Consider the following 27,435-nt stretch of genomic DNA (forward strand, 5'->3'; position numbering starts at 1 on the left):
GATAAAACTATCATAGAAAATAATTAAATTAGACTAAAATAAATAGTGAGTACACAAGTAATTAACAAAACTTTTTTTTTTCAATGATAATAACATGACACATGTTATTGTATAAAGTAACATCAATTAGTAACTTAATGTGTTAGTATCAAACTTCCGAGCAATTTAAATGAACATTCTGCCTAACATATAACTTAAATAATTTCTAGAAAAATTGCTAGACAAAATTAAAATTTAACTAATTTAAAATAGCATAATTCACTTGATGATTAGGCGAGAACATAAACTTTTTGGACTTATATATTTCCATTGTTTAACTACCAAAAATATACACACACTGTTTAACACCTAACCATTTCATAATATGTAGTATATTATATTAGAGTGATTAATAATGAGAATTAAGTATATGAATACATACCAGAAGCTTAACTTGGAAAAATCAAAATGATATTAGAGTTTCGTGCTGATAACGTGTTGTAAAACTTAAGGACAAAAGAACAATATAAAGAGGAAGAGAAGAAGACTATAAGACAAGAGTAACAATATAAACTAAGATTCTTTCTTTCAAGTGTATCCAACATTATTCTCAACACCACAATTTATAGGATTACATTGAGGAATACCAAAAGGTGTCATAAACATTACATTAAACCTTGAGAATTACTACCCATTAAGGAGGAAATAAATCTAGGAGTTATGGTCATCCAATTAACCATATTATCAACAACATTACTACCAATAAAGGATGAAATTAACCTAGGAGTTATGGTCATCCATTTGACCACATTATCAACAACATTACTACTCATAAAGGAGAAAAATTAACCAAGGAGTTATGGTCATCCATTTGACCACATTATCAACAACATTACTACTCATGAAGGAGAAAAATTAACCAAGGAGTTATGATCATCCATTTAACCACCAAAATGATTTATAATAGAAGATACTTATTGTTACTTTTTTCATATGCTTACAAGAATCAAAGTCTCAATGTAAAGAATATGCGTCAGTCAAGCCAGGAAGAGATTCTTTTTTTTTTGTATCTTTTGTTAAAGTACAAAACGGAATTTGTCATGAAATATATTGTGAAATTAACTTTTATACCTTGACATATATAAAAAATAATTACACATCAATCAAGTCATTTTAAACATAATTAAATATTACTTATTCATTATAAGTGAAAGGAAAATTAGGCTAGTAACATGTTACGTCGAATTAACTAAATTGTACTGATTATTATTCAAAGATGGTGACTAGAAGAAGAAAACAAAGGGAAGGGTGTCCGGCAGTGGCGGACTCAGGATTTTCGTTTAGGGGGTTTGAAAAATAAAAGTATAAACGTGTAAATAAGCCTTTAGAAATGGAAACCTTGAATTCTTTTGGGTTTAAAACCAAACTTTTAGCACATTTTTTAAAGTAAAAAAAAAACTAAAAAAAACTTGAAAAAAAGAACTGAAAATTTAAAAAAACTGAAACTGAATAAGTAAAAAATAAAACGCTTTCATTGGGATTTGAACCAATTACGTACAACATAATTTTGGAAGTACTTGCCACTGCGCCATCAGTTTCTCTTTGTTATTTAGGGGGTTCAAAATATATATATCTAGAGAAATACAGAAAATTTACCTTATATATATCGTGTAATTTTTTGCCGAGGAGATTCGGGTGAACCTCCTGGATACAACGTGGGTCCGCCCCTGGTGGCCGGTGAGGGGTCGGTGTTGAAATGGTGACGATAGTGATGTTTATTATGTATGCGGTTTTCTTTTTATCCATCAACTTATAAGATTAGAAAAATCTCATACAATTAATGTCAGTTGTGTAACACACTTTTTTTTCTTTGACTAATGCTGAAAATGAAAATGGCGGAGATCACAAGCTCTAACCATGGAAAACAACTAAGATGAAAAAGATCGAGCCCCTAAATGAACAGGGTGAACTCAAGCAAAATAGGAAGAACAAATAAAGTGAAGTACGTAAGTTGCACATGTCAACTGCACTATTTTATCATTTTTTATCATAGGAGTGGCAGCATTTAATACATAGTTAGCCCGCTTGTTATGGTAATTTTATTATATTCGAATTAAGTTATACTTCAATTGAATATTTGAATTTCTAATAAGTGTTTCAATTAGATAATTTTGTTTTAAATTTTGGAAAGAAAAAATTGTGTGTGTTCATTCATTTACTAGGTAGCTAGTTAAGTTAATCACATAAAACATATCGTTTTCTTTAGTTACAAGTAAAAAATATCTGAGACTTTATGGCTTTTTGAGGAAACTTGTATAGTTAAAGGAGATGACATATTTTATGTAATTAACTTAACTGCCTAATACATACACCAAAAGAATTCAAAACTTGGACCAACGATGTCTAATTGGCACACATTATTAGGAGGCAAAGTGTTAAATTGAAATACTTTAGTTCAATTGTGTAATTAAAACAATCTGACAAGTTTAAGGAGATACTTATGTATTAAACCTTATTATTTGTACGGCTTTTATGTGGATATAAATTAACAAGCTAAAGAGCTACCAAAACTAGGCAAATTTGGAATTTAGAGTCTAACGACTTTAGAATGTATATGATCTTACAATATGTATACATTTTAGAATATCCTTGTACATATTTTACATTGTTTTAAACACAACTAGATATAAGATATAGTTTATCTCCCAGACCTCACCTAAAATCTGCCTTCTCAAGTGTTAGTATGAATGAGTTGGTAATTTCAGCCAAAATTTTGTTATATCCCTCACTTTTGGGTCGTAATTTTTTATATGTAATCGTTGGCCAGAATTTTGTAAAACTTTGCAGTTTCTGTGACAATATGGATAAAAATCGTGTTCTGCCGCAATTAATTTCACTGTGGATGTTGGAAGAGTTTCCTCAAGCCAGAATTAGTTCTCTTCCTTTAAATGGTCTTTATTGAGTAAAAACTGAAGATTTAATAACATTTTACAGTATTACATTACTCAAATATCAACTATAATTACACTAGTACAGAAACTTTTTGGACATGACTTCACACCCATGTACTTGAAAAGAGAAAGAGGAGAGGGAGGTTGTGGGGTGGGGGGATGGGAGCACAAGTTCATCCATTACTTGTTGCCGTTATATACGATTGCATTTACATATCAACTATTTTTTTTGAGTTTTGACAGGACCATAGTAATTCCTCTTTGCTTTTCAAGATAGAGAAAAGAGGGAACCTTAGCAAGCCTTGTCATATGAACACTGCTGCAAGTGGGATGACATCAGGAATGGTTGAGAATCCACGGTTGAGGATCGTGAATCAAACTCGAAAAAACATTCTAAGAGCATCGACTACTTTCTCAGGCCTGCCAAAAAGAATGCAGCTCTGACTTGTGAAAAATTCTTTTAGCTACATGACACTAATATCCATACAAGTGGAAAGGTTAAAATCTATTACCAGTCCTCTTGAGGCATATGGCCAGCGCCTTCAATCAGCTTAAGCTCGACAGATCGAGGATTTGCCTTCTGAAATTCCTCCGCAATTGATTGTGGGAGATACTTATCTGATATTCCCCAAGCAACTAAAATTGGTTTATCCCAGCTGAAAGTAACCAATCGAGTTTCCATATTACCCAGAAGGAAGAAAAATCAACGTCAGTAGCAGTTAGAACTTTGTTATATTTGAAATAGTGAAGAATTCTGGTCAGAGTCATATGCTGGAATATGATCTAGTACAGGAAGGAACAAGACATACAAATGGAATTAACAGTTGAACTATATCTAATGTGTGTAATAGTATTTGCAACAAGCAACTGTGCAACATCCAGTAGCTCTTGAAGTAAAGGTGAGCTTCTGCACTTCACTTCTTCATATGAAGAGATTTAGTGAAATTGAAAGTGAAGCGATGTAGCTAACATAGTTTATGACATCTAGTATGCTTAAATGTAGTGAAAGCACAACAGAGCTAGGGAATTTTTTTTGGGGAAAGAAAATCAAATAGTATCACTGCACAATTTAATCCGATACAAGGATTAAGCTTTGTTGCTTGATATGAGGAATAAACCTGAGATACAGAACTGTTTTAACACAAACTTTATGCAACAGGCATAACTAAGGTAAATGAAATAGATTATATACCTTCCAGCTGCAAAACCAGATGATATTTGACTTGCAGTCTCACTGAAGTTAGCTTTCTTTGCAGCTTCCAACAAAGCTGAAAATTTAAAGTACACAGTTCTCAGATTCGGGATTAGTCAGTAAAAGATGATTAGAAGTTTTGATGATTTTCATGTTTCTTTTTTTTTAATCCCAAGTGCATCAACAATAAGCTTTGCTTCAACAATCTTAAGACTTTTAAAACTACGACTTGGTGTTCTCTAAGTAGTACATAGTCACTTTGTTTCATTCTTCACTTGAGTTTCTTTTTGATAGCCGTCAAAGAAAGGAGTTCATATAGCATTTAGCGCATAAATGTAACTTCTATGTCTGAGAATTCGGTTAACACTTCTTTCACAAATGACAATAGACCATGTGTATTGCTGCTAAGTACTGCTAGATGATTAAGCATCATAAGCAAATAACTACAATTTGAATGAAAGAGAATAAGAACATCTACAGCTATATCTGTTTTTTTGCAGAGTAGTAGAATAAGATGCAGATAACAAACCAAATCCAGGTCCACTGCTTGACAAATATGGTAGTCGGTACACATCAGCCTTCTCCAGCTTTAAGACATAGCTGTCATGGTAACATTTTGTTACATAAGGAAGTTGTAGGAAATGAGTAAGATTAAGTGGAGGGAAGTAAATTTCAAGTGCATTAAAATGTGGGAACTTTTCATGCCATAGTTTACAGAGTACTTGTTTTCACCTAATTGTATTCCCATGGAAATTTGGTATAATCAATGTTAACAAATTCAAACTTCTTTATAGTTCCCTTTCTAGGTCATAAATTGGTGTGAATATTCAGGGTACCACTGCATTCTTTAATTTTCAAGTTAATCAACTCATGTGAATTCTCAAAAGCAATAATCCATAGATACTAGTGATAAAAAATACAAGAATAATGTGGGCCGCTATGCTCAGTTCTGAAAAGAGGTTAGTTAGAAGATAAATGTCATTAATATATGATATGAACATGATAGAGGATTTTCTTTTGCATAACTGTCCATGTCGGCTAAAAGTACAAAAGAGCAACATGGAAGGGTGAGGGAGACGAGTGTTGAGAACAACCACAAGGTACCAGGTTTTTGTTTCCTTTTGCTAAAGGAAAATCACAGGCAATAGCTTTGTAGAATGTAGTCAGTCATATGAATTGGGGAGTGCATAGCCAAACTTTTTATTTAGCAAGGCCATTAACATGATGTCAATGAACATCAGATGGAAATACTATTGCAAGTTCAGAAAAAGAATCTTGAGGATTCAGAGTACTCTTGTTTTAAGATAACTCTTACCTGATCTTAATAATTTCTGTTCTAAATACATGGCAGAGTATAGCAACTAATTTAAAATCAATCAAAGTGATAAAAATCATATAGTTCTAATTCAAAAAATTCTCAAATTTAAAGATGCATTTTGGATACCTACGCGCTACCTGCTTCAATAAAGCGCTCTGCCATTACTGCATTCTGGCAAGTAAATTCACCGAAGAAGGGAATTCTAATGCAAAAACAAAGAAGAGAAGTTGAATTAGAAAACAGTGAACTGATAGTTCAGTTTGAAAAGCAATGAGTTAAATGAATACTGAACATCTCAAAAGCAATAAAGCAATTTTTTGTTCATAAACAGAAGAACAAATAACAAGAATAATTGCTCTATGTATGTTGATTAGCAATCGCAATAAATTCATGGCAACTGTTAAAGAATGACAAAAGTCCCACATCGGTGGTTAATGAGATGGGTGGACTCCTTATAAGGCTTGGGCAATCCTTCTCCCTTTGAGCTAGCTTTTGGGGTGTGAGTTAGGCCTAAGACCTAATTTAACAGCAACCTTCAGGATATTGTGTCTCAACAACAATCTGAAGAAAATGAGAATCCATGAGGAGGATTAGGGTAGAAGGTTAGTAGCTATTTTAATAACCGATTTCATTCTTTACTAATTTGGAGGCACATAATACATGCCCCTTAAGCAAAGTGAAGCACCTAAGTTATCAGCTTGGTGCCCTGTAGTTTTCAGCTTTCTACATAAATGGATACTGAAAGTATATACAATTAGGAGGCTAACTTCCCCAGCAATATTGTAATCTGGTGAAAGACGAAAAATTACTAATGACACAAAAAAGGCGCAGAAGGCTTTTAGTTACGATTTGAATACCATAATATGTGAAAAAGATCAGTTAATGTTCTTCTTGCAACTATTAAGAACAGTCAATTTACTATGAGATGCAAGCAGTTGTTTAACTACACAGAAAGTGAAACCTGAGCTGCTGAAAAAGTCCAGGAATAGGCGAAGAAACTGTCAATGGAGTGTTAAGAATTGCAAGCTTCAATATTTTGCTGGGATTTTTCAAGGTCCAAGTCAATCCATAGGAACCCACAAGAAATCCCTACAAATATATTATCACAATAAAGATACCTGAGAAAAAGTCCACAAAAAATGCTTCTATCATAAGAAATCATCAGATTATAAAACCATCTACAAATGCGAGAACCCTAAAATTAACAAGGAATATCTGCATTAAAATAGCTTGTGAAGTGCAAGAAAGATGATTATATTCAAGATTATGAACTAAATACTTGGTGCTTCATCAGGGCAATGATTGGCAGTCTACATATAAGGGCTGTTCTTCAAGGTTGTCATACCCACACCAAAAACTTCTCTAACACAACACTTCAACAAAATTTTCCTATCTGTCACATGTCCTTTATTTTGAACATGTCATTTCCCCCGTCATATTTCAGTATTAGCACTTGTTTAGTATCACTTCAATTCATCGATTGCGAAAATAACAGATATGAAGTGCCTACTAATTAATTCACATTTCATTTCAATTTTATATCTCCTTAGAAAAATCAGACTGAATTTCCTTAATAACAAAAAGATAAAGTTTCTTGGTCAATTTCAACTGTAATATGTAGGAGACCTGATATTATGTAACCTTCTGTAATAGAGGCATGTAGCTAATCCTGTATGCTACATAGAATGAAAAGTTACAAAGAGAAATCTACGAGAAAAGGAAAATTTCTTCCTTGTTCAGCCAAAATCTACTACATCCACTATCGTTCAATAGTGACCAGTGCCAATAGTTAGCCAGCAATCATATACTTTAATTTGGTAGACTGAAAATCGATGTGTAACATAAAATTTTCAATCTTAGCTTGGTTAACGTCATTCAGACCTGAACTACAAGGAAAAATGGAGATGTCACCCCCAGGACTTCAAGTAACTTCTCAAACTCTTCATGGAACTCTTTCTCTGCCAGTAAAATTGTTCAAAACTTCATAATATTGCCTAGTTAAAAAAAGCAATATTCAGATAAAGTATACTGAAGTTTACAGTGAGAAGGTTTCGATACCAGTGTAGTCAAAACCATAACCAGCTTGTGGCTTGTCACTGAATCCAAATCCGATCCAGTCTGGTGCAAAGCAGTGGAACCCAGCATCTGACAGCTAGCCATAGAAAAAAAGCCTCTTGTTGAATGATAAAAACCAACAGTATCAAGAGACAAAAGGGTTGGGAGATTTTTGGAACAGATAAAAAAGAAGAGCGAGTTATATGGCGACAAGACAAATTCCTCCTGCTTCTAACCAGGATCACGCATTAAGACAGCGACAAAATCAATAACATTACCAAATCATCTTATGTACATTCTTTTCAAATATCGTACCACCTGCCTTTTGAACATAGTCAGTTCGTCAAGTATCTATTTTAAGAGCAGCCCTATAGATTTCTTGATCTTGCAGAGAGGCACCCTTGAAGTTCAAAATAATAATTGAAAACTACTCAACTACATTCGTCCCATTTCATAAGACATTATATGAGATGGATTCATGAAGTTCAGCTGACTTATACGTGAGTATAAATTATGGAAGAAGAAAATATTACCGTAATAGCTAGTTTGAGTATAGAAATTTAAAATTGAATATGTCAATGATTCTATGGGAAGACCGTCTCAAATTTGACAATATTAAAGGAATGACTGAACCGTTAATGTGATATAGAAAACATCACGTAAAAGTTCAAAATTTGAATAGTTAAATGAATTAAAATTTTCTTGAAAGTTGTGAGAATTTTACCAAAATGAAATGGTATCAGACAACTTTAAACATGCAAGAGTAGAAAGAATGTCATATAAGTAGAGATGCACGAAGTGCTAAGCAAGTGAAATATAATAGCAAGTTAACACTTTTTGACGAAAATGTTAATAGAAATAGTCACGGCAGTAAAAGAGCCAAGGTACTGAATTTTAATTTCCCTTCCTACACATTCCAAAATTTTCCAATTCCGAAGGTGATAAAATCTAAAATCAGCATTAGAACCTGAGACATAACAACTCGATAGCTGTATGATTGTGTTGGAGCTCCATGGAGAAAGACAATTGTCCCACGTCTGCTTTCAGGTGATCCTGCAAGAACCGAACTTGAGCTTTTTGAAGTCCTTAAAGTACAAACAAGATCAATTCAACCAGAATGCAAATAAAATACTTACCCGTTTCTCTCACAAACCACCTAAATTTTCCTGATTTGACATATGATCCGTATTCCTTTCCTTTGTCTTCAGTTCTCTACAACAATATCACTAAGTCACTACAATGATTTTAGAATATGAAAGAATTTCAAACTGGAATTAGTAATCTAACACGAACGCACAACTGAAAGACTTCAGCTAGTTACATATTGTCAATGTCCTTATTACAGCACCTCACAAATGTTACGCTTTAAGTAAATTAAAGATACAATTAAACAAATAAAAGTATTCTATCTCCATTAATTTTAAACTGTTAGAGAAGATAGCTCACATAATTCTAAGCCTGAGTTCATTTCTCACCGTCAAAAATTTCACGTGCTTCAGAGTTCAGAGTGGAAAAAAAAAAAACTCCTCAGAGCAAATTAAAGTCGTAATTCGGTGAATGAATGTTCCTCTACGGCATTCCGTTTACACAATTCAACAAACTATAAACGTGAAAATCAAGTAAAAAAATAGTAAGGAGAGGAAATTGAGTTACGTAAAGCATTTGGCCAACGTTTCCGTCCTCCGCAGGACTCTCAGGCATCTGAATTGCGCTTCGGCTTGACGGATTGTCAGTGACAAAACCGAACGGGTTAAATGCGGGTTTATCATCGTCTTTCTCCGAAGAAGCTCTGGTGAGAACCGGAAGTGCCGGTCCGGTTCTGCTTCTGTTTGTCCATAGCCTTGGGAATTGGCCGGTGAATTCAGCCGACGGTGAAGAAGTGGAAGCGAGAAAGCATAAAGTAGACGGAGAAGGAGAGAGAAGAGAGAGTGCCATCTCTCCCGTGTCTGTGTGATGAGTGGAGGGAGTTTGAATCCATCGAACACCACTAGCTTTTTATTGATTCTAAATTTCTAATATTCTTTAAAGCGTGAAAAATAAGTGGATAAATCTTAAATGCAAATAAATTCCAGGCAAATATTTTTTTTGTCCAAATAGTCCCTTTCACTGTGGTCCTCAATTTTTACTAGTAATAATTTTTTAAAAGCTAGCGTTTGGCCAAGTTTTCAAATATTCTTGACAAATTATATTTGGGTGATGTTTTTAGTGAAGTTTCACCATGTGTTTGACTTCAAATTTCTCAAAAGTATTTGACCATTTCAATAGATATGATTTATACTCATAAATTCTAAAAATTATTAAAAATACCCATAAATTTATATTATCATTAATGTTCCGTTAAAAAATAACCTTATAATATAATTGATAATAATCAACAATAACAAAATAACAATATAGGCAAAACAATACATTAATCACATACTCAAACTTGTGACTGATTCAGTTATAATTACAATTCATTAAACATAAATTGTTCTTTTTTCTCAATTTTATCACGAGAACTCAAACTTTTTCGAAGGAGATAGTAACAAATATTAGTTGAAATTAATAAATATTGAGTATTTTTTATAAAATATAGAAGTTTGGGGTAATTTTTTATTTTTTAAAAATTTCCAAATATTAGAACTTGGCCCAAATACTAAATAATAGAAATACTAGTTTTTTTCTAGTATTTGGAAACTTGGAATACTTGACAAATATATTTGCAAGTTATATGACAAAACGCCACTTCTCAAATTTTTTCCAAATATTTTTGGGGCCAAACGGGTCTCAACATCCTCTCAATTATTTTGATTTCTCTTTGGTATATATATAATTCATTAAGTTGTTGTTAAAATAGAATATTATGTGTATTCGCGTTGGACTTAAGCAAAAAAATTCTAAACATTTTTAGAAAATATTGCATAACTATCTACAAAAATCAATCATTATTTACTTTTTGGGATGAATTTATTTTGCAATTTGAGTTGAATTTAATTGTGATCAGATTTAAGTTTGAAGGAAAAAAATATAAATATTACGTAAAATATTACTGTATCAAGGACGTTTAAAAAATACACTCTTCGATCTCTTATGAATTATGATTCTCGAACGGGACGTGATATATACCATGTGGGTGGATATAATATATTAATTTATTTTAAAGTCTGTTTTTGCTCCTTCTTTGAAATTAGTTATCACTAATTATTCAATTATAGTAATTTGCCAAATAAAATCGTGAAGTGACAATTTTGCCCCTAACTCTGGCTTTAATTTCGCCAAAAGAAAACACTAGTCTGGGTTTAATCATTCCAGGCGTTTGAAAGGCTGCATCAGTCTATCGCCGCTTGCTGTCGCTGCCAATTGGGTTCTCCACCGGCGTTATTGGTCTTTTTCTCCGGCGAGTTCTTCCACTCAATCTCGAGGAAAGGTGAGTCCAAAGACAGTGGAATATCTTGTTCCACAGTCTATCTTCTCCAATTTTCAGTGCACCGATGTCAATCAGTTCATTATATTTGTTTTCTGTTTTTTTTTGGTTGCTCTTGTTTGATTCTGTTTGTAAGAATTTAGTTTCATTTGGATTTTCTGGTTATTGTCGTTATTGAATAACAAAATTTGGTAGTCTTTGTCTCTACGATTGTGGTTGACTGTACTTCTGAGATGAAACCTATTAATAAAGAATCAGCTTTTATAGAAACTAAATAGGACTCGTTAAATCTGCTGGGTAAAATTTCGATCAGGAAAAGAAAAGAAAGTTTTTTTTTTTTTAGTTTAGCATTACTCATTGGGATATTGAAGCTCTTTATTTACTTGAATCGTGTGTATGAGTTGGATGAGTGGCCTTTTCTCATATTGGTTCGGGGATAATAAGAGCGTAATCGTGTCGATAAAAAATCTCATCCTCATTTGGAATTGAGCATGTGAGTAGGCTTACTGAACTTATGATCCCGCCATTTGTCCTCTCAACTGTCACTAAATGGATTTCAAGACACATTTTTTTTGTCGTTAGTCCCTGACCTGTAGTTGCCTTATTGAGCATTTAGGGAGGAGGTTGAAACATGCTTAATCAGGTTCTACAAATGAATAGGCCCTTAAGGTCTATATTGCGTAAAATTATTAACTTAGCAGTGACTAATAGTGCCAGTAAATTAACTCGTCTTGCTTTACTATTTTGGTTTGCAATAAATAAGGAAGAATTTATGAGCTAATAGCATATACCTATCAAGCCACAGTATAAGATTATTTGTTGAATAAAATCCAGAGTTTCAAGGTGTTTACCATGTATGTACTTCTAAAATTACAGCATTGTAATCTCTTTTCTGTTGATTGGTGTTCATAGTTTTACTTGCATTTACTATCTAAGATCAGAAACAATTTTGGAATTGGCTAATTTAATATATCTATTTTCAATAAGTAATATACAGACACAAAGATAGTAGGGTGTCTTACATGAATTCCTGCTTGCTTAAACCAAATGGTGACATATACTTGACACTTGAACATCTTATCTTCTTCTTCTTGCTTTATTACTTTCTGACTTTTGATAAATTTTCTTTCTACATGTACTATGAGTTAGATGGGCACCTTTGTTTTGTTAGCTGGATTTGTCGAACTGATCTGATCACAAATACTTGTCCTTATTTATTTATTTTTTCATCTTCTCGACAGGTAATTCTTGCTTAGGGATAGATTAAGTATGGTAGTTTGGGAAAGCAGGAGACACAACAGTGACTTTCCAAGCTAGATTATGCTTCACCAGAAAGAAGGATACTCTGAGAAGTGTAAGTTCTTAGCTTCTTCCATGACATCTAGATGTTATGAAGAAAGAATTGGTCTCAAGACTCATTGAAATGCAAAGTTCTAGATTTCAAGTCAAAGGAACAGATCTGTTCCACGTGAAAAGCTGGATAGAGTTCTTGATACATGTATCTCATTGTTGCTGACCTTTTCCCATTCATCTTGCCCTACTGGAAGGCTTCAGATGGAGGAAGGTTTGGGAACCAGTGAACAACTTCCTGGGGATGAGGGAAGTGATAATGAGGCTGCCAGTGAGGAAGTTTTTGATATTACATGCAATGGCATTGAGAGCGATGGTGACCAAGTGCTAAACATTGAGGCCAATGAGCTTGGAACTACTGCTGGGCAAATTCTTGAGTTTGAAAGCCATGAAGCTGAGAAAAACTGTGAGTATGTGCTTAATTTTGAAAGCGGTGCCCCAAGGGACAATAGTCATCAGTTACCTGAGTTTCATAGCAATGGTCTTGAGGATCTAAGATGTGGCAATACAGCAATTATTGATGGTCACACTGGTTCATCCCTGGGAAAGTCTTATCCCCCTCCGGTTGTCGGCATGGAATTTGAATCTTACGAGGATGCTTATAATTATTACAACTGCTGTGCTAAGGAACTTGGTTTTGCCATCAGGGTGAAGTCTTCATGGACAAAACGCAACAGTAAAGAGAAGCGTGGTGCTGTTCTCTGTTGCAATTGTGAGGGTTTCAAGACAATGAAAGAAGCAAATAGCCGAAGAAAAGAAACAAGGACAGGTTGCTTAGCGATGGTAAGGTTGAGATTGGTGGAGTCCAATAGATGGAGGGTGGATGAGGTTAAGCTTGAACATAACCATCTCTTTGATCCTGAAAGGGTGCAAAACTCCAAGTCACACAAAAAGATGGATGCAGGGGTTAAAAGGAAGTTAGAGCCAGCAGTTGATGTGGAAGTGCGAACAATTAAGTTGTACAGAACTCCTGCTGTTGAGACACCAGGCGAGGGAAGCTCAGATGAAAGAGCAGTCAGCAGCCAGATTGATGGGTCCACACGTTTAAAACTCAAAGAAGGTGATACCCAAGTCATATACAACTTCTTCTGTCGGGTGCAGCTTACGAAGCCAAACTTTTTCTACACTATGGATTTTAATGATGAAGGGTATCTAAAGAATGTGTTTTGGATTGATTCCAGATCCAGAGCGGCATATGCTTATTTTGGTGATGTGGTTGTGGTCGACACAACATGCTTGTCAAAAAAATATGACATCCCGCTTCTAGCATTCTTTGGACTAAACCACCATAAGGAGACTCTTTTGTTGGGCTGTAGTTTGCTTGCTGATGAAAGTTTTGAGGCATATGTTTGGTTACTGAGAGCATGGCTATCATGTATGTCAGGACGCCCTCCACAAACTATCATCACAGATCGCTGCAAAGCCTTGCAAAATGCAATATCTGAGGTATTTCCTCGGGCTAACCATAGGCTTAATTTGTCAATTATTTTGGACAGCATTGTCAATTCAGTAGGGGAAGTGGGGGAATCAGAAGTATTCCATGAGGTACTGTATAATACGGTGTATAGCTCTCTTAAAATTGATGAATTTGAAGTTGCATGGGAGGAAATGGCCCAGCAATTTGGATGTAGGGGCTATGGGTGGTTTCAAAGTTTGTATGAGGATCGAGAACGATGGGCTCCTATTTATATGAAAGATACATTTCTGGCTGGAATATCTATTGATCAGCGTGGTGAGTTTATGTGTCCCTTCTTTGATGGATTTGTACATAAACAAACAAATTTGAGAGAATTTTTTGACATATATGATTTTGTACTGCAAAAGAATCATCAGAAGGAAGTTCTTTGTGATCTTGATTCAAAAGAATCTAGCCCCGTCTTGAGAACAAGGTGCAATTATGAGTTACAGCTCTCTAAATTGTATACTAAAGAAATATTTTTGAAGTTCCAAGAGGAGATGTCGTTGATGTCTAATTGTTCAGGTATAGCACAAATTCACGCCAATGGACCCATCATAACATATATGGTTAAAGAACGAGGGGTTCAAGGAGACACGAGTGATGCAAGAGATGTTGAAGTTACTTATGATAAAATAGGGGTAGAAGTTCGATGTATGTGCAGTTGTTTCAACTTCAAAGGCTATCTCTGCAGACATGCTTTATCTGTGCTCAACTACAATGGTATAGAGGAAATCCCAAATCATTATATATTGACTCGCTGGAGAAAGGATTTTAAACGCTTGTATGCACCAGAACTTGGCTCAAGCAACATAGATATTAGTAACCCTGTTCAACTGTTTGATCATTTGCACAGACGTGCCATGCAAGTAGTTGACGAAGGGATGGCTTCTCAAGATCACTATATGGTTGCTTGGCAGGCGTTTAAGGAGTCCTTGAATAAGGTTCGTCTTGCAGCGGACAAACGTGTATCATAGAACTGAGTTGAGGTTTAACAATTTGTGTAGCTTCTGAACTTTTTTTTTGTACTATAATTTATCAACAATTGTCCACACATCATTATGTATAGTGAATGCATTACTGAATTTAAAAGCCTGAGAAAGTTCGAGTTTTGTTATTTCATGCTTTCAGCAACTAAATAAACTCGAGACAAGTTTTAAACAGAAACAATACAAATGTTATCCAAAACCCTTATACACTTCACAATTTTTTAGTCCTTTTCTGTATGATAAAACATCAGTTGCAACAAATGACTCTCATTACAATATAGATTTGCAACTTTGCAAAGAAACATTGTTGAAATTCTATTTGAATATAGTAAATAATTAATGAGTTCAAACACCATCGATTGATTACTAAGTACTTCAATATAGACATTTTTCTAAAATTATTTTCACTCTTGACCACCAAAAACGACCACTACTCTGTCCGCCTCATATTAGTTGTCCATATTACTAAAAATTGTTATTTCAAATCATTTATTTTTGCAACCACCATCCCCATTAAATAAATACTCCGTGCGCCTCATATTATTTATCCACATTAAGAAAAATAGTGATTTTAAATTATTTGCTTTTAATTTACAAAATTAAAAGAGAACTAATATTTTATTTTATTTTTCATATTTTTCCCTTAAAATTAGTACTACTATTCAAAAATACTCCTATATAAAATATTGTTCTTTGTTTCCTTTTTAGGCTGCAGATGGCAGCTTAGAAGCTTAAAATCAACTATAGCCATTTTTTGCTGAAAGACAACGTCCGCCAGTGGCTCAGGTGGGAAGTTTTTATCTGAAATTGCAGGTTAATTTATTCAAAGTTGTCAACAAACTAGCAATTCTTTAGTTTCTCTTTGTTGTCCCTTAACCCTTCACTTCTCACTCCAAGAATTGATCTCTATATTAGTCTGTACATACCCAATTGACCTTAACTGTTAGCTATTGTAATTTTGATATGAAATTTCCGATCTGTGCTCAGATAGTATAGGGCGCTTTTAGTGAGCTTTATCTCCGAAATTTTCATCTGTAAAAATGTCTACTTCCAGTTTTCCTTTCAGAAATATAATGTATGTTTGAGTGCTAACTATAAATTAAACATCCTATGATTATTTCTTTGGTAGCATTAGTGTGCTTGACGTTTTCATTGCGGTGTATTTTTAGCTTATAGTCATAGTTAATTTTGAGCTAAGGGTATATCGGAAATAACAGCTCTACCTATGAAGCAAAGGTCAGGTTTGCCTACATAAACCATAGTCATAGGTATTTCTTTTTCTCCCTCATTACTGACTCATAGGAGTTTGGAGTTGAAATATGTGGAAGTGTTATTGTAAGCTACTAAATTGTCAATGAGATAAACATTCATGTAAAGCTTAAACTCCCCCACCTTCCCACCCTCACCCGTGGCCGTGCCCCCAAAGGAATGTACACAGGGAAATAAACAAAGAACCAAAAGTAAGGCATTTTGTACTTGGATGATTGATGCGCATATATCCCAGTGCGGAAGAAGATGAGCATGCAAAGGAGTAAACTTAGAGATGAAAGTACTTGAGTAACAGTGAGTTGGAGTCCTATATATGTTGGGTTTTATTTGCCCTGAGTTTTTTTTACCATAAATAGGTTTTTCTTTTAGGAAAAGGTTTAGGATTGACTAATTTTTTTCTTGTAGAAAAAGGTTTAGGACTCTATAAATAGGGGTTTGTTCCTTCTTACTTAATCAACATTCACAATGTAGTCTTAAGGGCTTTGAGAGTTTTGGTTAGGGGGAGAATTTGTGGGACACAAGTCTGATACGTTATTATTTGTGTGAACCTCCCATGTATTCCGAGTGAATTGGTTGAGGTTATTTCTCTCTATATTTTGTACTCTTATATTTATAGTGGATTACTCATCTCCTTTGTGGACGTAGGTCGATTGACCGAACTACGTTAAATCTTTGTGTCTTTTGGTATATTTCTCATTTGTCTTATTACTTATGGTCTTTCGAGGTTTGCTTTGCTAGCTTCCGCATCACACATGCTTATTTTCGGTCCTAACAATATAGTGGACTTGCCATGGAAAGACACAGTTCATTTTCAAAGTTTAACTAATAATATTAGGGCCAAAAAAGAAAATAAAAACAATGCTCTAATGGAGGTGATATAATAAGATCATGCCGGCAGACGAGTTTTACGTTTATGTATGTCAAGCAACATGGACAACTCAATGATAGTACGCTGTGGACTATCTCATTTTCATGTTGGTCGATTGAGTGGTTCTATCTCTAGTTCTCTATAGTCTCTAGTTATGCAGCTGTTTCTTCTAACTGTGAAAGTAAAGAAGAAGTCACATTAATCTTTTCCCTTAGAAATTTATTTTTCTCGAGTGAAAATTATCGCTTATAAGTCGAAAAATTAGCCTACATAATAGCAATATTAATTGTTAATCAATTCATTTTCCTGCTAGATGAACTTTTTTTCTTCAGGTGTTTGCCTGTGTACCGAAAGGTAGAAACAAAGGAACAATTCCTACGGATAAACTAAGAAGTAAATATAATGTTGAAATGGATAAATGGCAGCTATATACTCTTCTTTTTTACAACCTTATGGCTTTCTCATACTTCAGGCCACTATTGAAGTTGAAAGCTAGACCAGTGTAAGCAGAATTTCTGATATTGTAAAATACAACTCAAAGTCTTGTATAGGAGAACTCCCACAGAAAAACACACTTATTTCCTGGATTGAAAGACACATCACAATATTATATACTAACTATATTCCAAATAGCACTAAGCCTGTCATTAGATCCACAGTTGGGGGAGAAATACATCTGGAGTTTTTTCCTTATTGACATCATTATCTATAATTGATGTTTTTGCTCTATGTTTCACTTTTTTCTTCTTCTCCCACCTTCCACTCTAGGGATTGTTTTGACCACCTTTGACCTATCCTCTTCTTAATATATTACAGAGCTTGACGTCGATGCTTCTGCAACACTCCAAATGGATGGTCTTTCACTCAATGCTGCCATCTTTGATGATGAAACTGAGGAATTTGATATTGATGGAGAGTGTGCGATGACGGAGTATGCTGGTCAGTCTGGTGTTCTTGAAGGCGAAAATCCTGTTCCTCCGACTGTTGGAATGGAGTTCGAGACATATGAGGATGTGTACTACTTTTACAACTGTTATGCTAAAGCGCACGGATTCGGGGTCAGAGTGAGTAATACATGGTATAGGAAGAGTAGGGAAAGGTATAGAGGAAAACTAAGCTGCAGCAGTGCAGGATTTAAAAAGAAAAGTGAAGCAAATCGGCCCAGACCTGAGACAAGAACTGGCTGTCCAGCTATGATCAAGTTCAGATTGATGGAGAACAAAAGATGGAGAATAATTGAAGTTGAACTTGAACACAACCACCTCATTCATCCGTTAACTGAAAAGTTCTATAAATCTCACAGAAACAACAGTTCTGGGAGTAAAAGGCCCTTGCAGATGACTGGTAATCAAGAAAATCAGAAAATTAGGTTATTCAGAACTGTCATTATTGATCCAGATGATGATGGAAAATTAAACATTGATGAAGGTGAATTCAGGAACATGATTGACCAGTCAAACAACCATTTGATTCTTAAACCTGGAGATGCTCAAGCAATTCTCAGTTTCTTCACTGATCTACAGTTGGTAAACCCTGATTTCTTTTATGTAATGGACCTAAATGATAAAGGATGTCTGCGGAATGTGTTCTGGGCAGAAGCAAGATTTAAGGCCACATATGGTTATTTTGGTGACGTTGTTAGAATTGACACTGCTTGTTTGATCTCAAAATATGAGGTTCCACTTGTGGTATTTGCTGGAGTTAACCACCATGGACAATCTGTGCCACTAGGCTGTGGTTTGGTTGCAGGAGAGACTGTAGAGTCATTTATATGGTTGTTGAGGGCATGGTTGACATACATGGTTGGCCGCCCTCCACAGACCATCATTATTGACGAATCTAGAGCTATGCAAACTGCTATCGCTGATGTTCTCCCGCGGGCATCTCATTGCATTTCTTTGTCTCATATCATGAAGAAAGTTCCGGAGGAATTGGGTGGGTTACACGCATATGAAGTCATCAAGAAAGCATTTACTAAAGCAATTTACCAATCATCAAGAATAGATGATTTTGAAACAGCTTGGGAGGACATGATGCTATGCCATGGAATTAGGGACCATAAATGGCTCCAGACACTCCACGAAAATCGTAAACACTGGGTCCCTGTCTATTTAAAGGATAAATTTCTAGCGGGGATGTTTGGTGTGACACTCCGGAAGAGAGAGGTTTCTTCTCCTTTTGATGAGTATTTGTCTAATCATACTCCCCTGAAAGAGTTCCTTGACGGCTATAACCAATGTCTGAAGGAAATCTACCAAAGAGAAGCACTGGCTGATTCAGAATCGAGGAATCCAAGTTGTATGTTGAAATCAAGATTTTATTTTGAAATGCTGCTATCTAAAATCTACACCAATCACATATTTGCTAAATTTCAAATCGAAATAGAGGGAATGTTCTCATGTTTAAGCACAAGACAAGTAGGTATTGATGGGTCTATCATAACATACATTGTTAAGGAACGTGAAGTTGAGAATATGAATGAAGCAAAAGATTATGAGGTTACGTTTAATACAGATGTTGCTGATGTTCTTTGTGGATGTGGTTTATTCAACCTGGAGGGCTTCCTGTGCAGGCACACATTATGTGTTCTAAGTCAGAATGGTTTCAAGGAGATCCCACCACAGTACATTCTTTCGCGCTGGAGAAAGGATGTTCACCGTAACTATGTTCTTGACTACAGCTGCAATTTTATTGACACCAAGAATCCAGTTCACAGGTATGATAATTTGTACAAGTGTGCTGTGAAGTTGGTGGAGGAGGGGAGAAAATCACATGAACGATACAAGTTCACCTTAGAAGCGTTAGGGGAGATATTGAACAGAGTTAGTTTGCAAGATCATAACACTCTTTAGCTTCTTAAGAAGAGCTGTGAAATATGTATGTAGGCATACTGAATGTACACTTGTAATGATTTTCTTAAAAAACTGAATGAAAAACACAGTTACTGGTAATATCTTATTTCTTTTCGATTTCTCAACAGCTTTTTAGGATCTTTTTTCCTTGATCTTAATTATTGATTAAGCTCTTAACTACGAGTAACGTTCAGATTTAAAACTTCATCTTTTACATGTGCCCGATATGAAATATTTATCATGGAAAAGGTAAATATAACTAAATTTATACTTGTTTACGCTTAACACTTGGAAGAGCAGAGATGCTTAGCTTTTGTAGTGGCCAATTTGTCCCACATCGGAAGAAGCTAAGAAAAAGACAACAGAGAACTGGTACAAAAACAAAGGCCTGAAACAATAATAAAGCATACCTTTCTCGGCCTTTTGGCTAAGATCAAGTGTAGTATCTGTTCTTATCAGTTTAATATCTGATATGTGGGCCATTGGTCCACACGATATTAACTCAATTTTTAAAGGGGGAGAGCCCATTAAGGTAGCTTGCTACCTGGGCTCTCGAGCGTCGCCCATGCGTTGCACTACTGCACGGGCCTGGCGCACCCCACCAAATCTAGTACAATTGTTTTGGAGGCCTACATCTAGGGATTAAAGAAGCCCAACAATACTAGGCCTATTTTATATGTAATATATAGTCTAAATCCCACTACTTCAATAATATAATGATGTCCCATCCAGGTTACGTTGTGGATAGTCTGAAATTAGGATTCGGTATCTTTTCAGTATCTTAAGATAGATCTCGTATTTTGAGTATTCATTTTACCTCCGAATTTGGTTGACTGAAAACCTGAGTGCAATGCAAATCTCGGCAGGTTTAATAAAAACTAATAGCACGACTCCTTAGCACGGGCTTGTTCTCACCAAGAAAGCAGTACGAAATTTGGTTGGACAATTTACAGTCATAATAATGTATCTTATAATATTTGCGTAAAATCACAGTTAGGACTGAAGCGATTAATAAAGAAGAGGCTATGACCTGATTGATTTTGCACAGGAAAAAGGTGACGCATCTGAAATTGAAAAACAGCTTTGATACACAACTCCTTTTTAGGCCATACTATCACCCCATGATTCTTTGTTAGAATATCAACGCCAGTGGGCTCAACTCAACATAACCTATAATTCAGAGACCTATGGTACAAATTAACTTGAACATCCTATATCACCACTCGCATAACGCCAACCGGCTTAATCACTTTCTAGGTTCAATCTCCTTATTTGAACAGATTTCAATATTAGAAGACGTCTGGATGAAAGTGTCGAGGGATAGAGTTGCATTGCTGAGCCTGCTGCAAATGCATTTTCAAAGAATAATTGTTGACCTGCAAAGATGACCATGAAGTCAGTAAAGTTAAAGACTGGAGTAACTTGTATCTCGCTCACTTAGAACCTGAAGAAGTCTCCTTATGATGGGGAGAATAGTTGAGTTCATGCGAGCAACAATAATGCTAATGCAAATAGTTGAGTTTGTTGTGTCACAATTTTTTTATTGGAAACTACATGGCTACTAGTTTGAATTGATGTAAACATGTTTCACCAAACAAAACTAGAGTGCTTTTTTTTGACAAAGAAAACAATACTAGAGTGCATTATCCAAAGTTTATCTCGAAACCTTTTATCCATTGTCCTCTAGCAAATGAGTAACGAGCAATAACTATTATATTAACGAAAATCTCAAAGCAATACCCTGAGTGATAAAGTAGTATTTTTCAACCAAAAAAAAAAAGAAGAAAATCTCCAGTGTTTTCTAAAGAGGAAGTCTGCACTCAGATTCAGTAGTTCAAAGGTTAAACATTTTTTCGAAATAAGATATTGCAAATGTTGAAGTGTCTCCATGCAAGGATCAAATGGCATTCAGTAGAGAGGTTTAGCATTTAAACATTAGTTGCAAGAACGTTGAACACTCTCTCTTCCATGGTTGTTTCATGTTGCTAATAGCAGTACTAAATTTTCTGTTAAGAGCATTGTGATTAGCTTCCATCTTTCTTCTTAGCCCATGTGCTAGCGTTTCCTCAAGGTGCTACATACCTTCTGTAGGAGTCTTTACCTTTCAAAAGTTACATCTCCCATATCTTAATAAAATATTTCTTTATCTTTCTAAATCTTTAATTTTGCCACATTATCCTTTAAAAGCTTGTCCTCAGATGCAAGACTTCTGAATAAGACTTGCATTAATGGCACTAATATCAGCAAACCAAAATAATTCTGATCTCTTGTTATTGTTGTAATTAAAAACACATCTCCATTTATAGTGCATTGATGAATAAAAATAATATATGAAGCTGCAGCTTTTACCTCAAGAGTTCTCAATTGCCCTTGATATTGAGCAATCAACTGCTTCAGCTGCTGCACTTCCTGGATCCTATCATCACTGTGCTCCTTTTGTCGTTCATGTTGGATGGCCACTAAACGTTTCAGAATGATATTGTCTCGAAGAATCAGTTCTATTTGCTCCTTCAGCATCATATTTTCCTGGAAAATAGTGAATATGGAATGACAGGCAAAGGTCGATAAACTAGTATGTCAAAAAGGTAAATTTTGCAAACATGACTAAAATTGCTGTTCTCTTACTAGTGAAGCACTGCAGTAGCCAGAAATCTGTTAATAAAATGCATTGAAGAGCCAACAATATAGGCATCACCAAATAACTCCTCTGAGAAAAATAGTAAATACACCAGAAAAAGTATGTTTGATAAATATCATCCACAACTCCTTAGCAGGGAATTTGTTGTCTGGTAAATCTATAGACTACAATATACTTAAATGTACAATACCAACCTTCTGAAAATTTTGAGCTGCTTCTGCACTTGCACTAGCACTAATGGATTTCTCTAAGCTCTCCAACACTATTGTCGCACGAGCCCTAGCATCATCTGTGCTTGTAGCACTCATCATTTCCCTCACAAACAACTCCACCCATTCTGTGCCATCAGCTGGAGGATTATTTAGGACAAAAGCAGTATTCACTATACCTGCAAATTTTGCATGCAAATAAGATCCTTTCTCCGCAATTGATGAAAATCTAGACTTGGTTAACAAGATGCGAATGAGCTGGTAAGTGGGCACATCTATGAGTTCCTTTGAAAGAACTTGTCACACAAACATATTTTAAAACTTCTTTGCACCATTGGATGATTATCTTTTAACATTAGACATTTTCATATATCACATACATGTTCTTCTAACTGCCATATATCAGCAATACATATAGTTAATTACTAAGCTTTTCCTTCTCTATACTCCCTGTGTTTCAATGTGATTGTTTGGTTTTTCCTTGACACGGAGTTTAAGAAAGTAAAGAAGACCTTTGAATCTTTTGGTCTTAAAGTAAAGATATGTAGAATGTACCAAAATGTCCTATAATCTTGTGGTTTTAAACATGTCATGAGGAAAGTTAGAAATAAAGAGTTGTCAAAAAAGGAATGCGGCATTCTTTTTGAAACGGACTAAAAAGGATAGTAAGACAAACAAATTAAAACAAAGGGAGTAATTACTAAGGTAAGAAAAGGAGCCAAAAAAAGAAGCCAGTGTATCTCTAATGATATCAACTACACATTTGCATAATTGAATATATCCGAAGAGTAAAATTCCTTTTCTCCTATGTTTACAAGTATCTGATAGTGTTCAAGACTGAATGTCATGCACAATCCGGTACAACTTTTTATTTATCCATGGTAAGCAAAAAATAACAATCTAATTCATATTCTAATTTATAACTTCAAATTGTGTTTTTAGTTAATCTATTTACATTTCTGTTCATATCAGCAAGGTCCTATACCATTAAATCATTAAATCATGTTGGAGAAGTAGCAATAAAAAAAATTGATGAAGAGAAGTAGCAAAAATTAAAACGGGTAGCAATTATGAGGAACAGATAGGACCAGAAATTTTCAGAAAAAATGTCACGTCAATGACCAGTAAACACCGTAGAAACCACTATCATATCAGTGAGAACTAAACCCTATTTAGGAGTACTTAGGTTGATCAACCAGTCTCCTTTTTTCTGATGGAAGGGATATGGTTGACCTTTTCCTGGAGCAATTTTGCAATACCATGCAATTAGTGAGATATTCAATAACATACATATTTGTAGATATGTATCCACTCCAACTTCAGAGACTTAGGAATCATTTTGACATGAACGGAGTAATAAAAATGAGAAAAAAGTAGCATCTCCTTAATCAGCACTCAAATATCGAACATAACATTTATACATACCACCGTCCATCTCTCCATCAGCTTCTGAGGCAGAAACTGACTTTCCTTGTGCATGAATAAGATGAAGTTCATGCAGTCTCTTAATAGCAACATCCAAATCATTGCCACATTCCTCCAAGGTTTTCTCAAGAAACTGAACAGTACGTACCAGAAACTCGTTAAACAAAAGCAACAACAGAGTTCTTAACAGAAATACAGAATACATAAACAATCAAATCTTTGCACCTTTTAAGTAATAATTGATTGCATCTTTTGAGATTCTTATTATAGAAAAGACCACCAAGAAATTTAATTGAAATCATTGAGGGTTGCTTGATATTATAGGAAAAGAATATTAAGTTGCAATCAGATCATGTGAAAGAACTAACTAATACTCTCCATTTCATTTTACACCACAACATTTGTATTAGCAAAAAGTTTAAGAAGCTACTTTCTTTTAAATATGTAGTATAGACCGTGGAGGGAACATACTAGAATGAATGTTTAAAAGTTAGTTTGACAAAGACGCATCACCATGAGTTTAAATTTGAATAGCCTTTAATATTTGAATTGCTAAAAGTTGTGAAAGTAGTTTAGAAATGAAATGTTCCATGATGAAAATAATGTCTTATATATTGATGAAGCTAAAAGAGCTTAAAGACATTCTTTAGGCTTAACCAACTCCCATCCCATCCAGCCGGTTAATCCTTTAGTATGGCAGATATATACATACAAAGTCATATACATTCGTCCAAATCTATTCGGAGCTCCTTTACTATTGCAGACAAACACTTACAAAGTCATCTACATTCATCCCACTCTACTCGTAGCATTTCATTCCGATACAAGAGAGTAATTTACTTACAATAACTAAATGACGTTAAAAAAAAGCATTAACACACTGTACATAATTTCTCCAATTAACGAACATTTACAGCAACAAAATTCTAGTGCCAGATAAAGTAAGAGAATCATACCTGACAATCTACATCGGGAAACAAAGCTCTCAGATGATCAATGGAAGCTGCCGCTGGCGGCGGCGGCGAAAATCTTCTCGGAGAGGTGGAGGAACACCGGAGCTTCTTTGAAACAGGCGTCGATGGTGAAGTCGGAGACGGCGATTGTAAATCTTCGAAGAAGGATCTCTTGCCGCAAACCATCGCAGACATTGTATAATCTCCAAATCAAATTGAACTTTTACAGCAACACCTTCTTCAATTTCTCAATCAAATAAATTCATCTGATTCCGTGATCGGGATATAGGATTTAGGGTTTCTGAAAGATACTAAGCGAAGAGATAAGGGGATAGGTTATTGAGATTCGAAGTTTTTCTTGATCGCTACTTTGCTTTGTAGTATATTCCTTCTTTTTGGGGCCTTTCTTTTAGAGAGGAGCATAAGCTTGAGACTTTGGTGTGATGTTGATAGGGGATGGAAGGCGGGTAAGAGGATAGCAAACACGCGCCTAATGTCGCGCTTTTGAATATCTTTCCGATATATTCATCGTGGGACGTTACAGATAAGGATATGTGGGATCTGTTTTTTTTGTTTTTTGTTTTTTCTATAATAAACATGAAAAGACATAAAGTCATCATCGAAAATGCTCTGAATTTTAAAAAAGACACTTTAGTTTTGCCACTGTCTTATTATCCCACTAAATAATTTTGAACAGATATTATTATATCATTTTCAATCAGCCCCAGATTTTAAAAAATAATTATGTTCATACACCAATCATTACATGACACCAGGGGCGTAGCTATCCCATAGTGAGGGTGTCCAATTCGTCGGAAAATAATACCCTATATATAAGTAAAAGGAAAAAGGATCAAAAATACCCTTAAACTATTACAAATAGAGCAAATATACCCTCCGTTTGAATTTGGGTGCAAAACTACCCCCACCGTTACTCAATAGGCTCAAAAATGCCCTTGGCTAACGGAAAAGTAAAAAAAAGGAATTTAAAAAACTTTTAAAATAAGAAAAGGTTGACTTTTTCTTTTGTTGCCTCCTCTCTCATTCTGCTCGCTGCCCCCAAGTTCCATCCACCAGCTTGTTTTATAAAAAAAAAAAGTTATTTTTTCTGAAGGCATATTTATCAAGAACTTGCATGATTTTTCCATATACGGGCTAAATTGCTAAATTCAAGTTATGCCATCTCATTGCCAAGTAGAGCAAATATATATCAAGCAAAGGATATGTAGAAATCTTGAGTACTCTTGTCAAAAAGTCTAAATCTATTACTCATTTTCTATCATTAATACTGCACAAAATTGAGTTAAAATTTCAGTGTACGCATATTAAACTGAACAATTCAACATATACACTGGCACTAATTGTTCTAGTAGAAAAATTTTGCTCTTTGTATCATTCCTACATGCTAGTTTTCTCCGTTCAATATCCTATAATATGCAATTAGTTCATGTTTACTTTTAAGTAACTTATATGCATACAAGAGAAATATTAAAAGGTTGCAATTTATCTTGATTGCAATATATGTTGCCACTTGTTGAAGAATAATACTTGAAGTTAGTTTGTTTTGCAATATTAATCAGAAATGACTTCAGTACGATAAAAATAATTTTTAACGACAATAAATATACGTATTAATAAAGAGGTCTTTACCACATTAGTTAATTATTATTGGATCAAATATCGCTATAGGGTTTAGACACATTTACGAAGAGTGTTAATTGTTGTTCAAAATACACACATATATTTATATATATAACTGTAATTAAGTTGTTGTTGTTAATTAATTGTCACTAAAGATATTTTTGATGTGGTGCTTATATACAAATTTGTTTACTTGACATCATAAAATTTCATCATCGAATACAAGCCATGGTCGTGGGTGAAACTTGAGTGTAGATTAGTCAAAATGCGTTCAGTTTTGAGTGACAAAAGAGGGATTTAAGTTTTTTTTGTTTGGGTTTTGGTTCGATCTGATTTAAGAGGTAAGGAAGGAACAAAGAGGAAGAAGAGTGGCAGCGGGAGAAAATTGGAAGGGGCAGGTGAAAAGAAAAAGTTGACTTTTTCTTATTTTAAAAGTTTTTTAAATTCCTTTTTTTTACTTTTCCGTTAGCCAAGGACATTTTTGAGCTTATTGAGTAACGGTGGGGGTAGTTTTGCACTCAAATTCAAATGGAGGGTATATTTACTCTATTTGTAATAGTTTGAGGGTATTTTTGATCCTTTTCCCTAAGTAAAATGATACATGAAGTGATTAAATAACATATTTTTGACACCCTTGACATAAAATGTGTTGTAGCCTAGTGATTATAGATGTCTTGAAAGATCCCTAAGTGTTCATGTGTTTGAATCTCACTAGCAACAACTTTTTTCCCATTTTTTTGAACACCCTTCGTGAAATTCTTGGTTTCACCATTGCATGACACGTGCTAATTTAATTAAAAATGTAATTTTTTTCATTTTAAGTTTTTTCTTTATTTTTCTCTCTCTTTATTTTGATTTTGATTTCACTTTAAATTTCACTTCAT

The 27,435-nt window shown here is 34.6% G+C and overlaps 4 protein-coding genes and 1 non-coding gene across 6 annotated transcripts; 3 read left to right on the forward strand and 2 right to left on the reverse strand.

Moving 5' to 3' along the window:
• Positions 1-3,091: 3,091 nt before the first annotated feature.
• LOC125873161 (uncharacterized) lies at positions 3,092-9,472 on the reverse strand. The gene is made up of 11 exons (XM_049554047.1): positions 9,149-9,472; positions 8,632-8,707; positions 8,463-8,548; positions 7,499-7,592; positions 7,322-7,398; positions 6,402-6,529; positions 5,571-5,642; positions 4,652-4,722; positions 4,123-4,198; positions 3,443-3,586; positions 3,092-3,350 (listed from the first exon to the last, which is right to left on the reverse strand). Exons 1-11 carry the CDS (start codon positions 9,428-9,430, stop codon positions 3,305-3,307), a joined length of 1,152 nt encoding a protein of 383 aa, XP_049410004.1. The 5' UTR covers positions 9,431-9,472; the 3' UTR covers positions 3,092-3,304.
• Positions 9,473-10,775: 1,303 nt separating this feature from the next.
• LOC125873278 (protein FAR1-RELATED SEQUENCE 8-like) lies at positions 10,776-14,790 on the forward strand. Its single transcript, XM_049554180.1, has 2 exons — positions 10,776-10,904; positions 12,143-14,790. Exon 2 carries the CDS (start codon positions 12,456-12,458, stop codon positions 14,682-14,684), a length of 2,229 nt encoding a protein of 742 aa, XP_049410137.1. The 5' UTR covers positions 10,776-10,904; positions 12,143-12,455; the 3' UTR covers positions 14,685-14,790.
• A 597-nt stretch (positions 14,791-15,387) lies between these two features.
• Positions 15,388-19,807, forward strand: LOC125875147 (protein FAR1-RELATED SEQUENCE 6-like). 2 transcript variants are annotated; one of them, XM_049556240.1, is made up of 2 exons: positions 15,388-15,509; positions 17,650-19,807. In XM_049556240.1, exon 2 carries the CDS (start codon positions 17,682-17,684, stop codon positions 19,683-19,685), a length of 2,004 nt encoding a protein of 667 aa, XP_049412197.1. In that variant the 5' UTR covers positions 15,388-15,509; positions 17,650-17,681; the 3' UTR covers positions 19,686-19,807. The 2 variants fall into 2 exon arrangements, with proteins under 2 accessions (XP_049412197.1, XP_049412196.1); XM_049556239.1 differs by having other exon boundaries at positions 15,398-15,482.
• Positions 19,808-20,091: 284 nt separating this feature from the next.
• On the forward strand, positions 20,092-20,287 carry LOC125875326 (U2 spliceosomal RNA). Its single transcript, XR_007447393.1, has one exon. It is a non-coding gene; the product is annotated as a U2 spliceosomal RNA (small nuclear RNA).
• A 587-nt stretch (positions 20,288-20,874) lies between these two features.
• LOC125875202 (uncharacterized) lies at positions 20,875-25,336 on the reverse strand. Its single transcript, XM_049556303.1, has 5 exons — positions 24,914-25,336; positions 23,958-24,090; positions 22,518-22,711; positions 22,035-22,211; positions 20,875-21,061 (listed from the first exon to the last, which is right to left on the reverse strand). Exons 1-5 carry the CDS (start codon positions 25,103-25,105, stop codon positions 20,975-20,977), a joined length of 783 nt encoding a protein of 260 aa, XP_049412260.1. The 5' UTR covers positions 25,106-25,336; the 3' UTR covers positions 20,875-20,974.
• Positions 25,337-27,435: the final 2,099 nt, after the last annotated feature.

Source organism: Solanum stenotomum, chromosome 8 (genome assembly GCF_019186545.1).
Source record: "Solanum stenotomum isolate F172 chromosome 8, ASM1918654v1, whole genome shotgun sequence".
NCBI classification, from domain to species: Eukaryota; Viridiplantae; Streptophyta; class Magnoliopsida; order Solanales; family Solanaceae; genus Solanum; species Solanum stenotomum.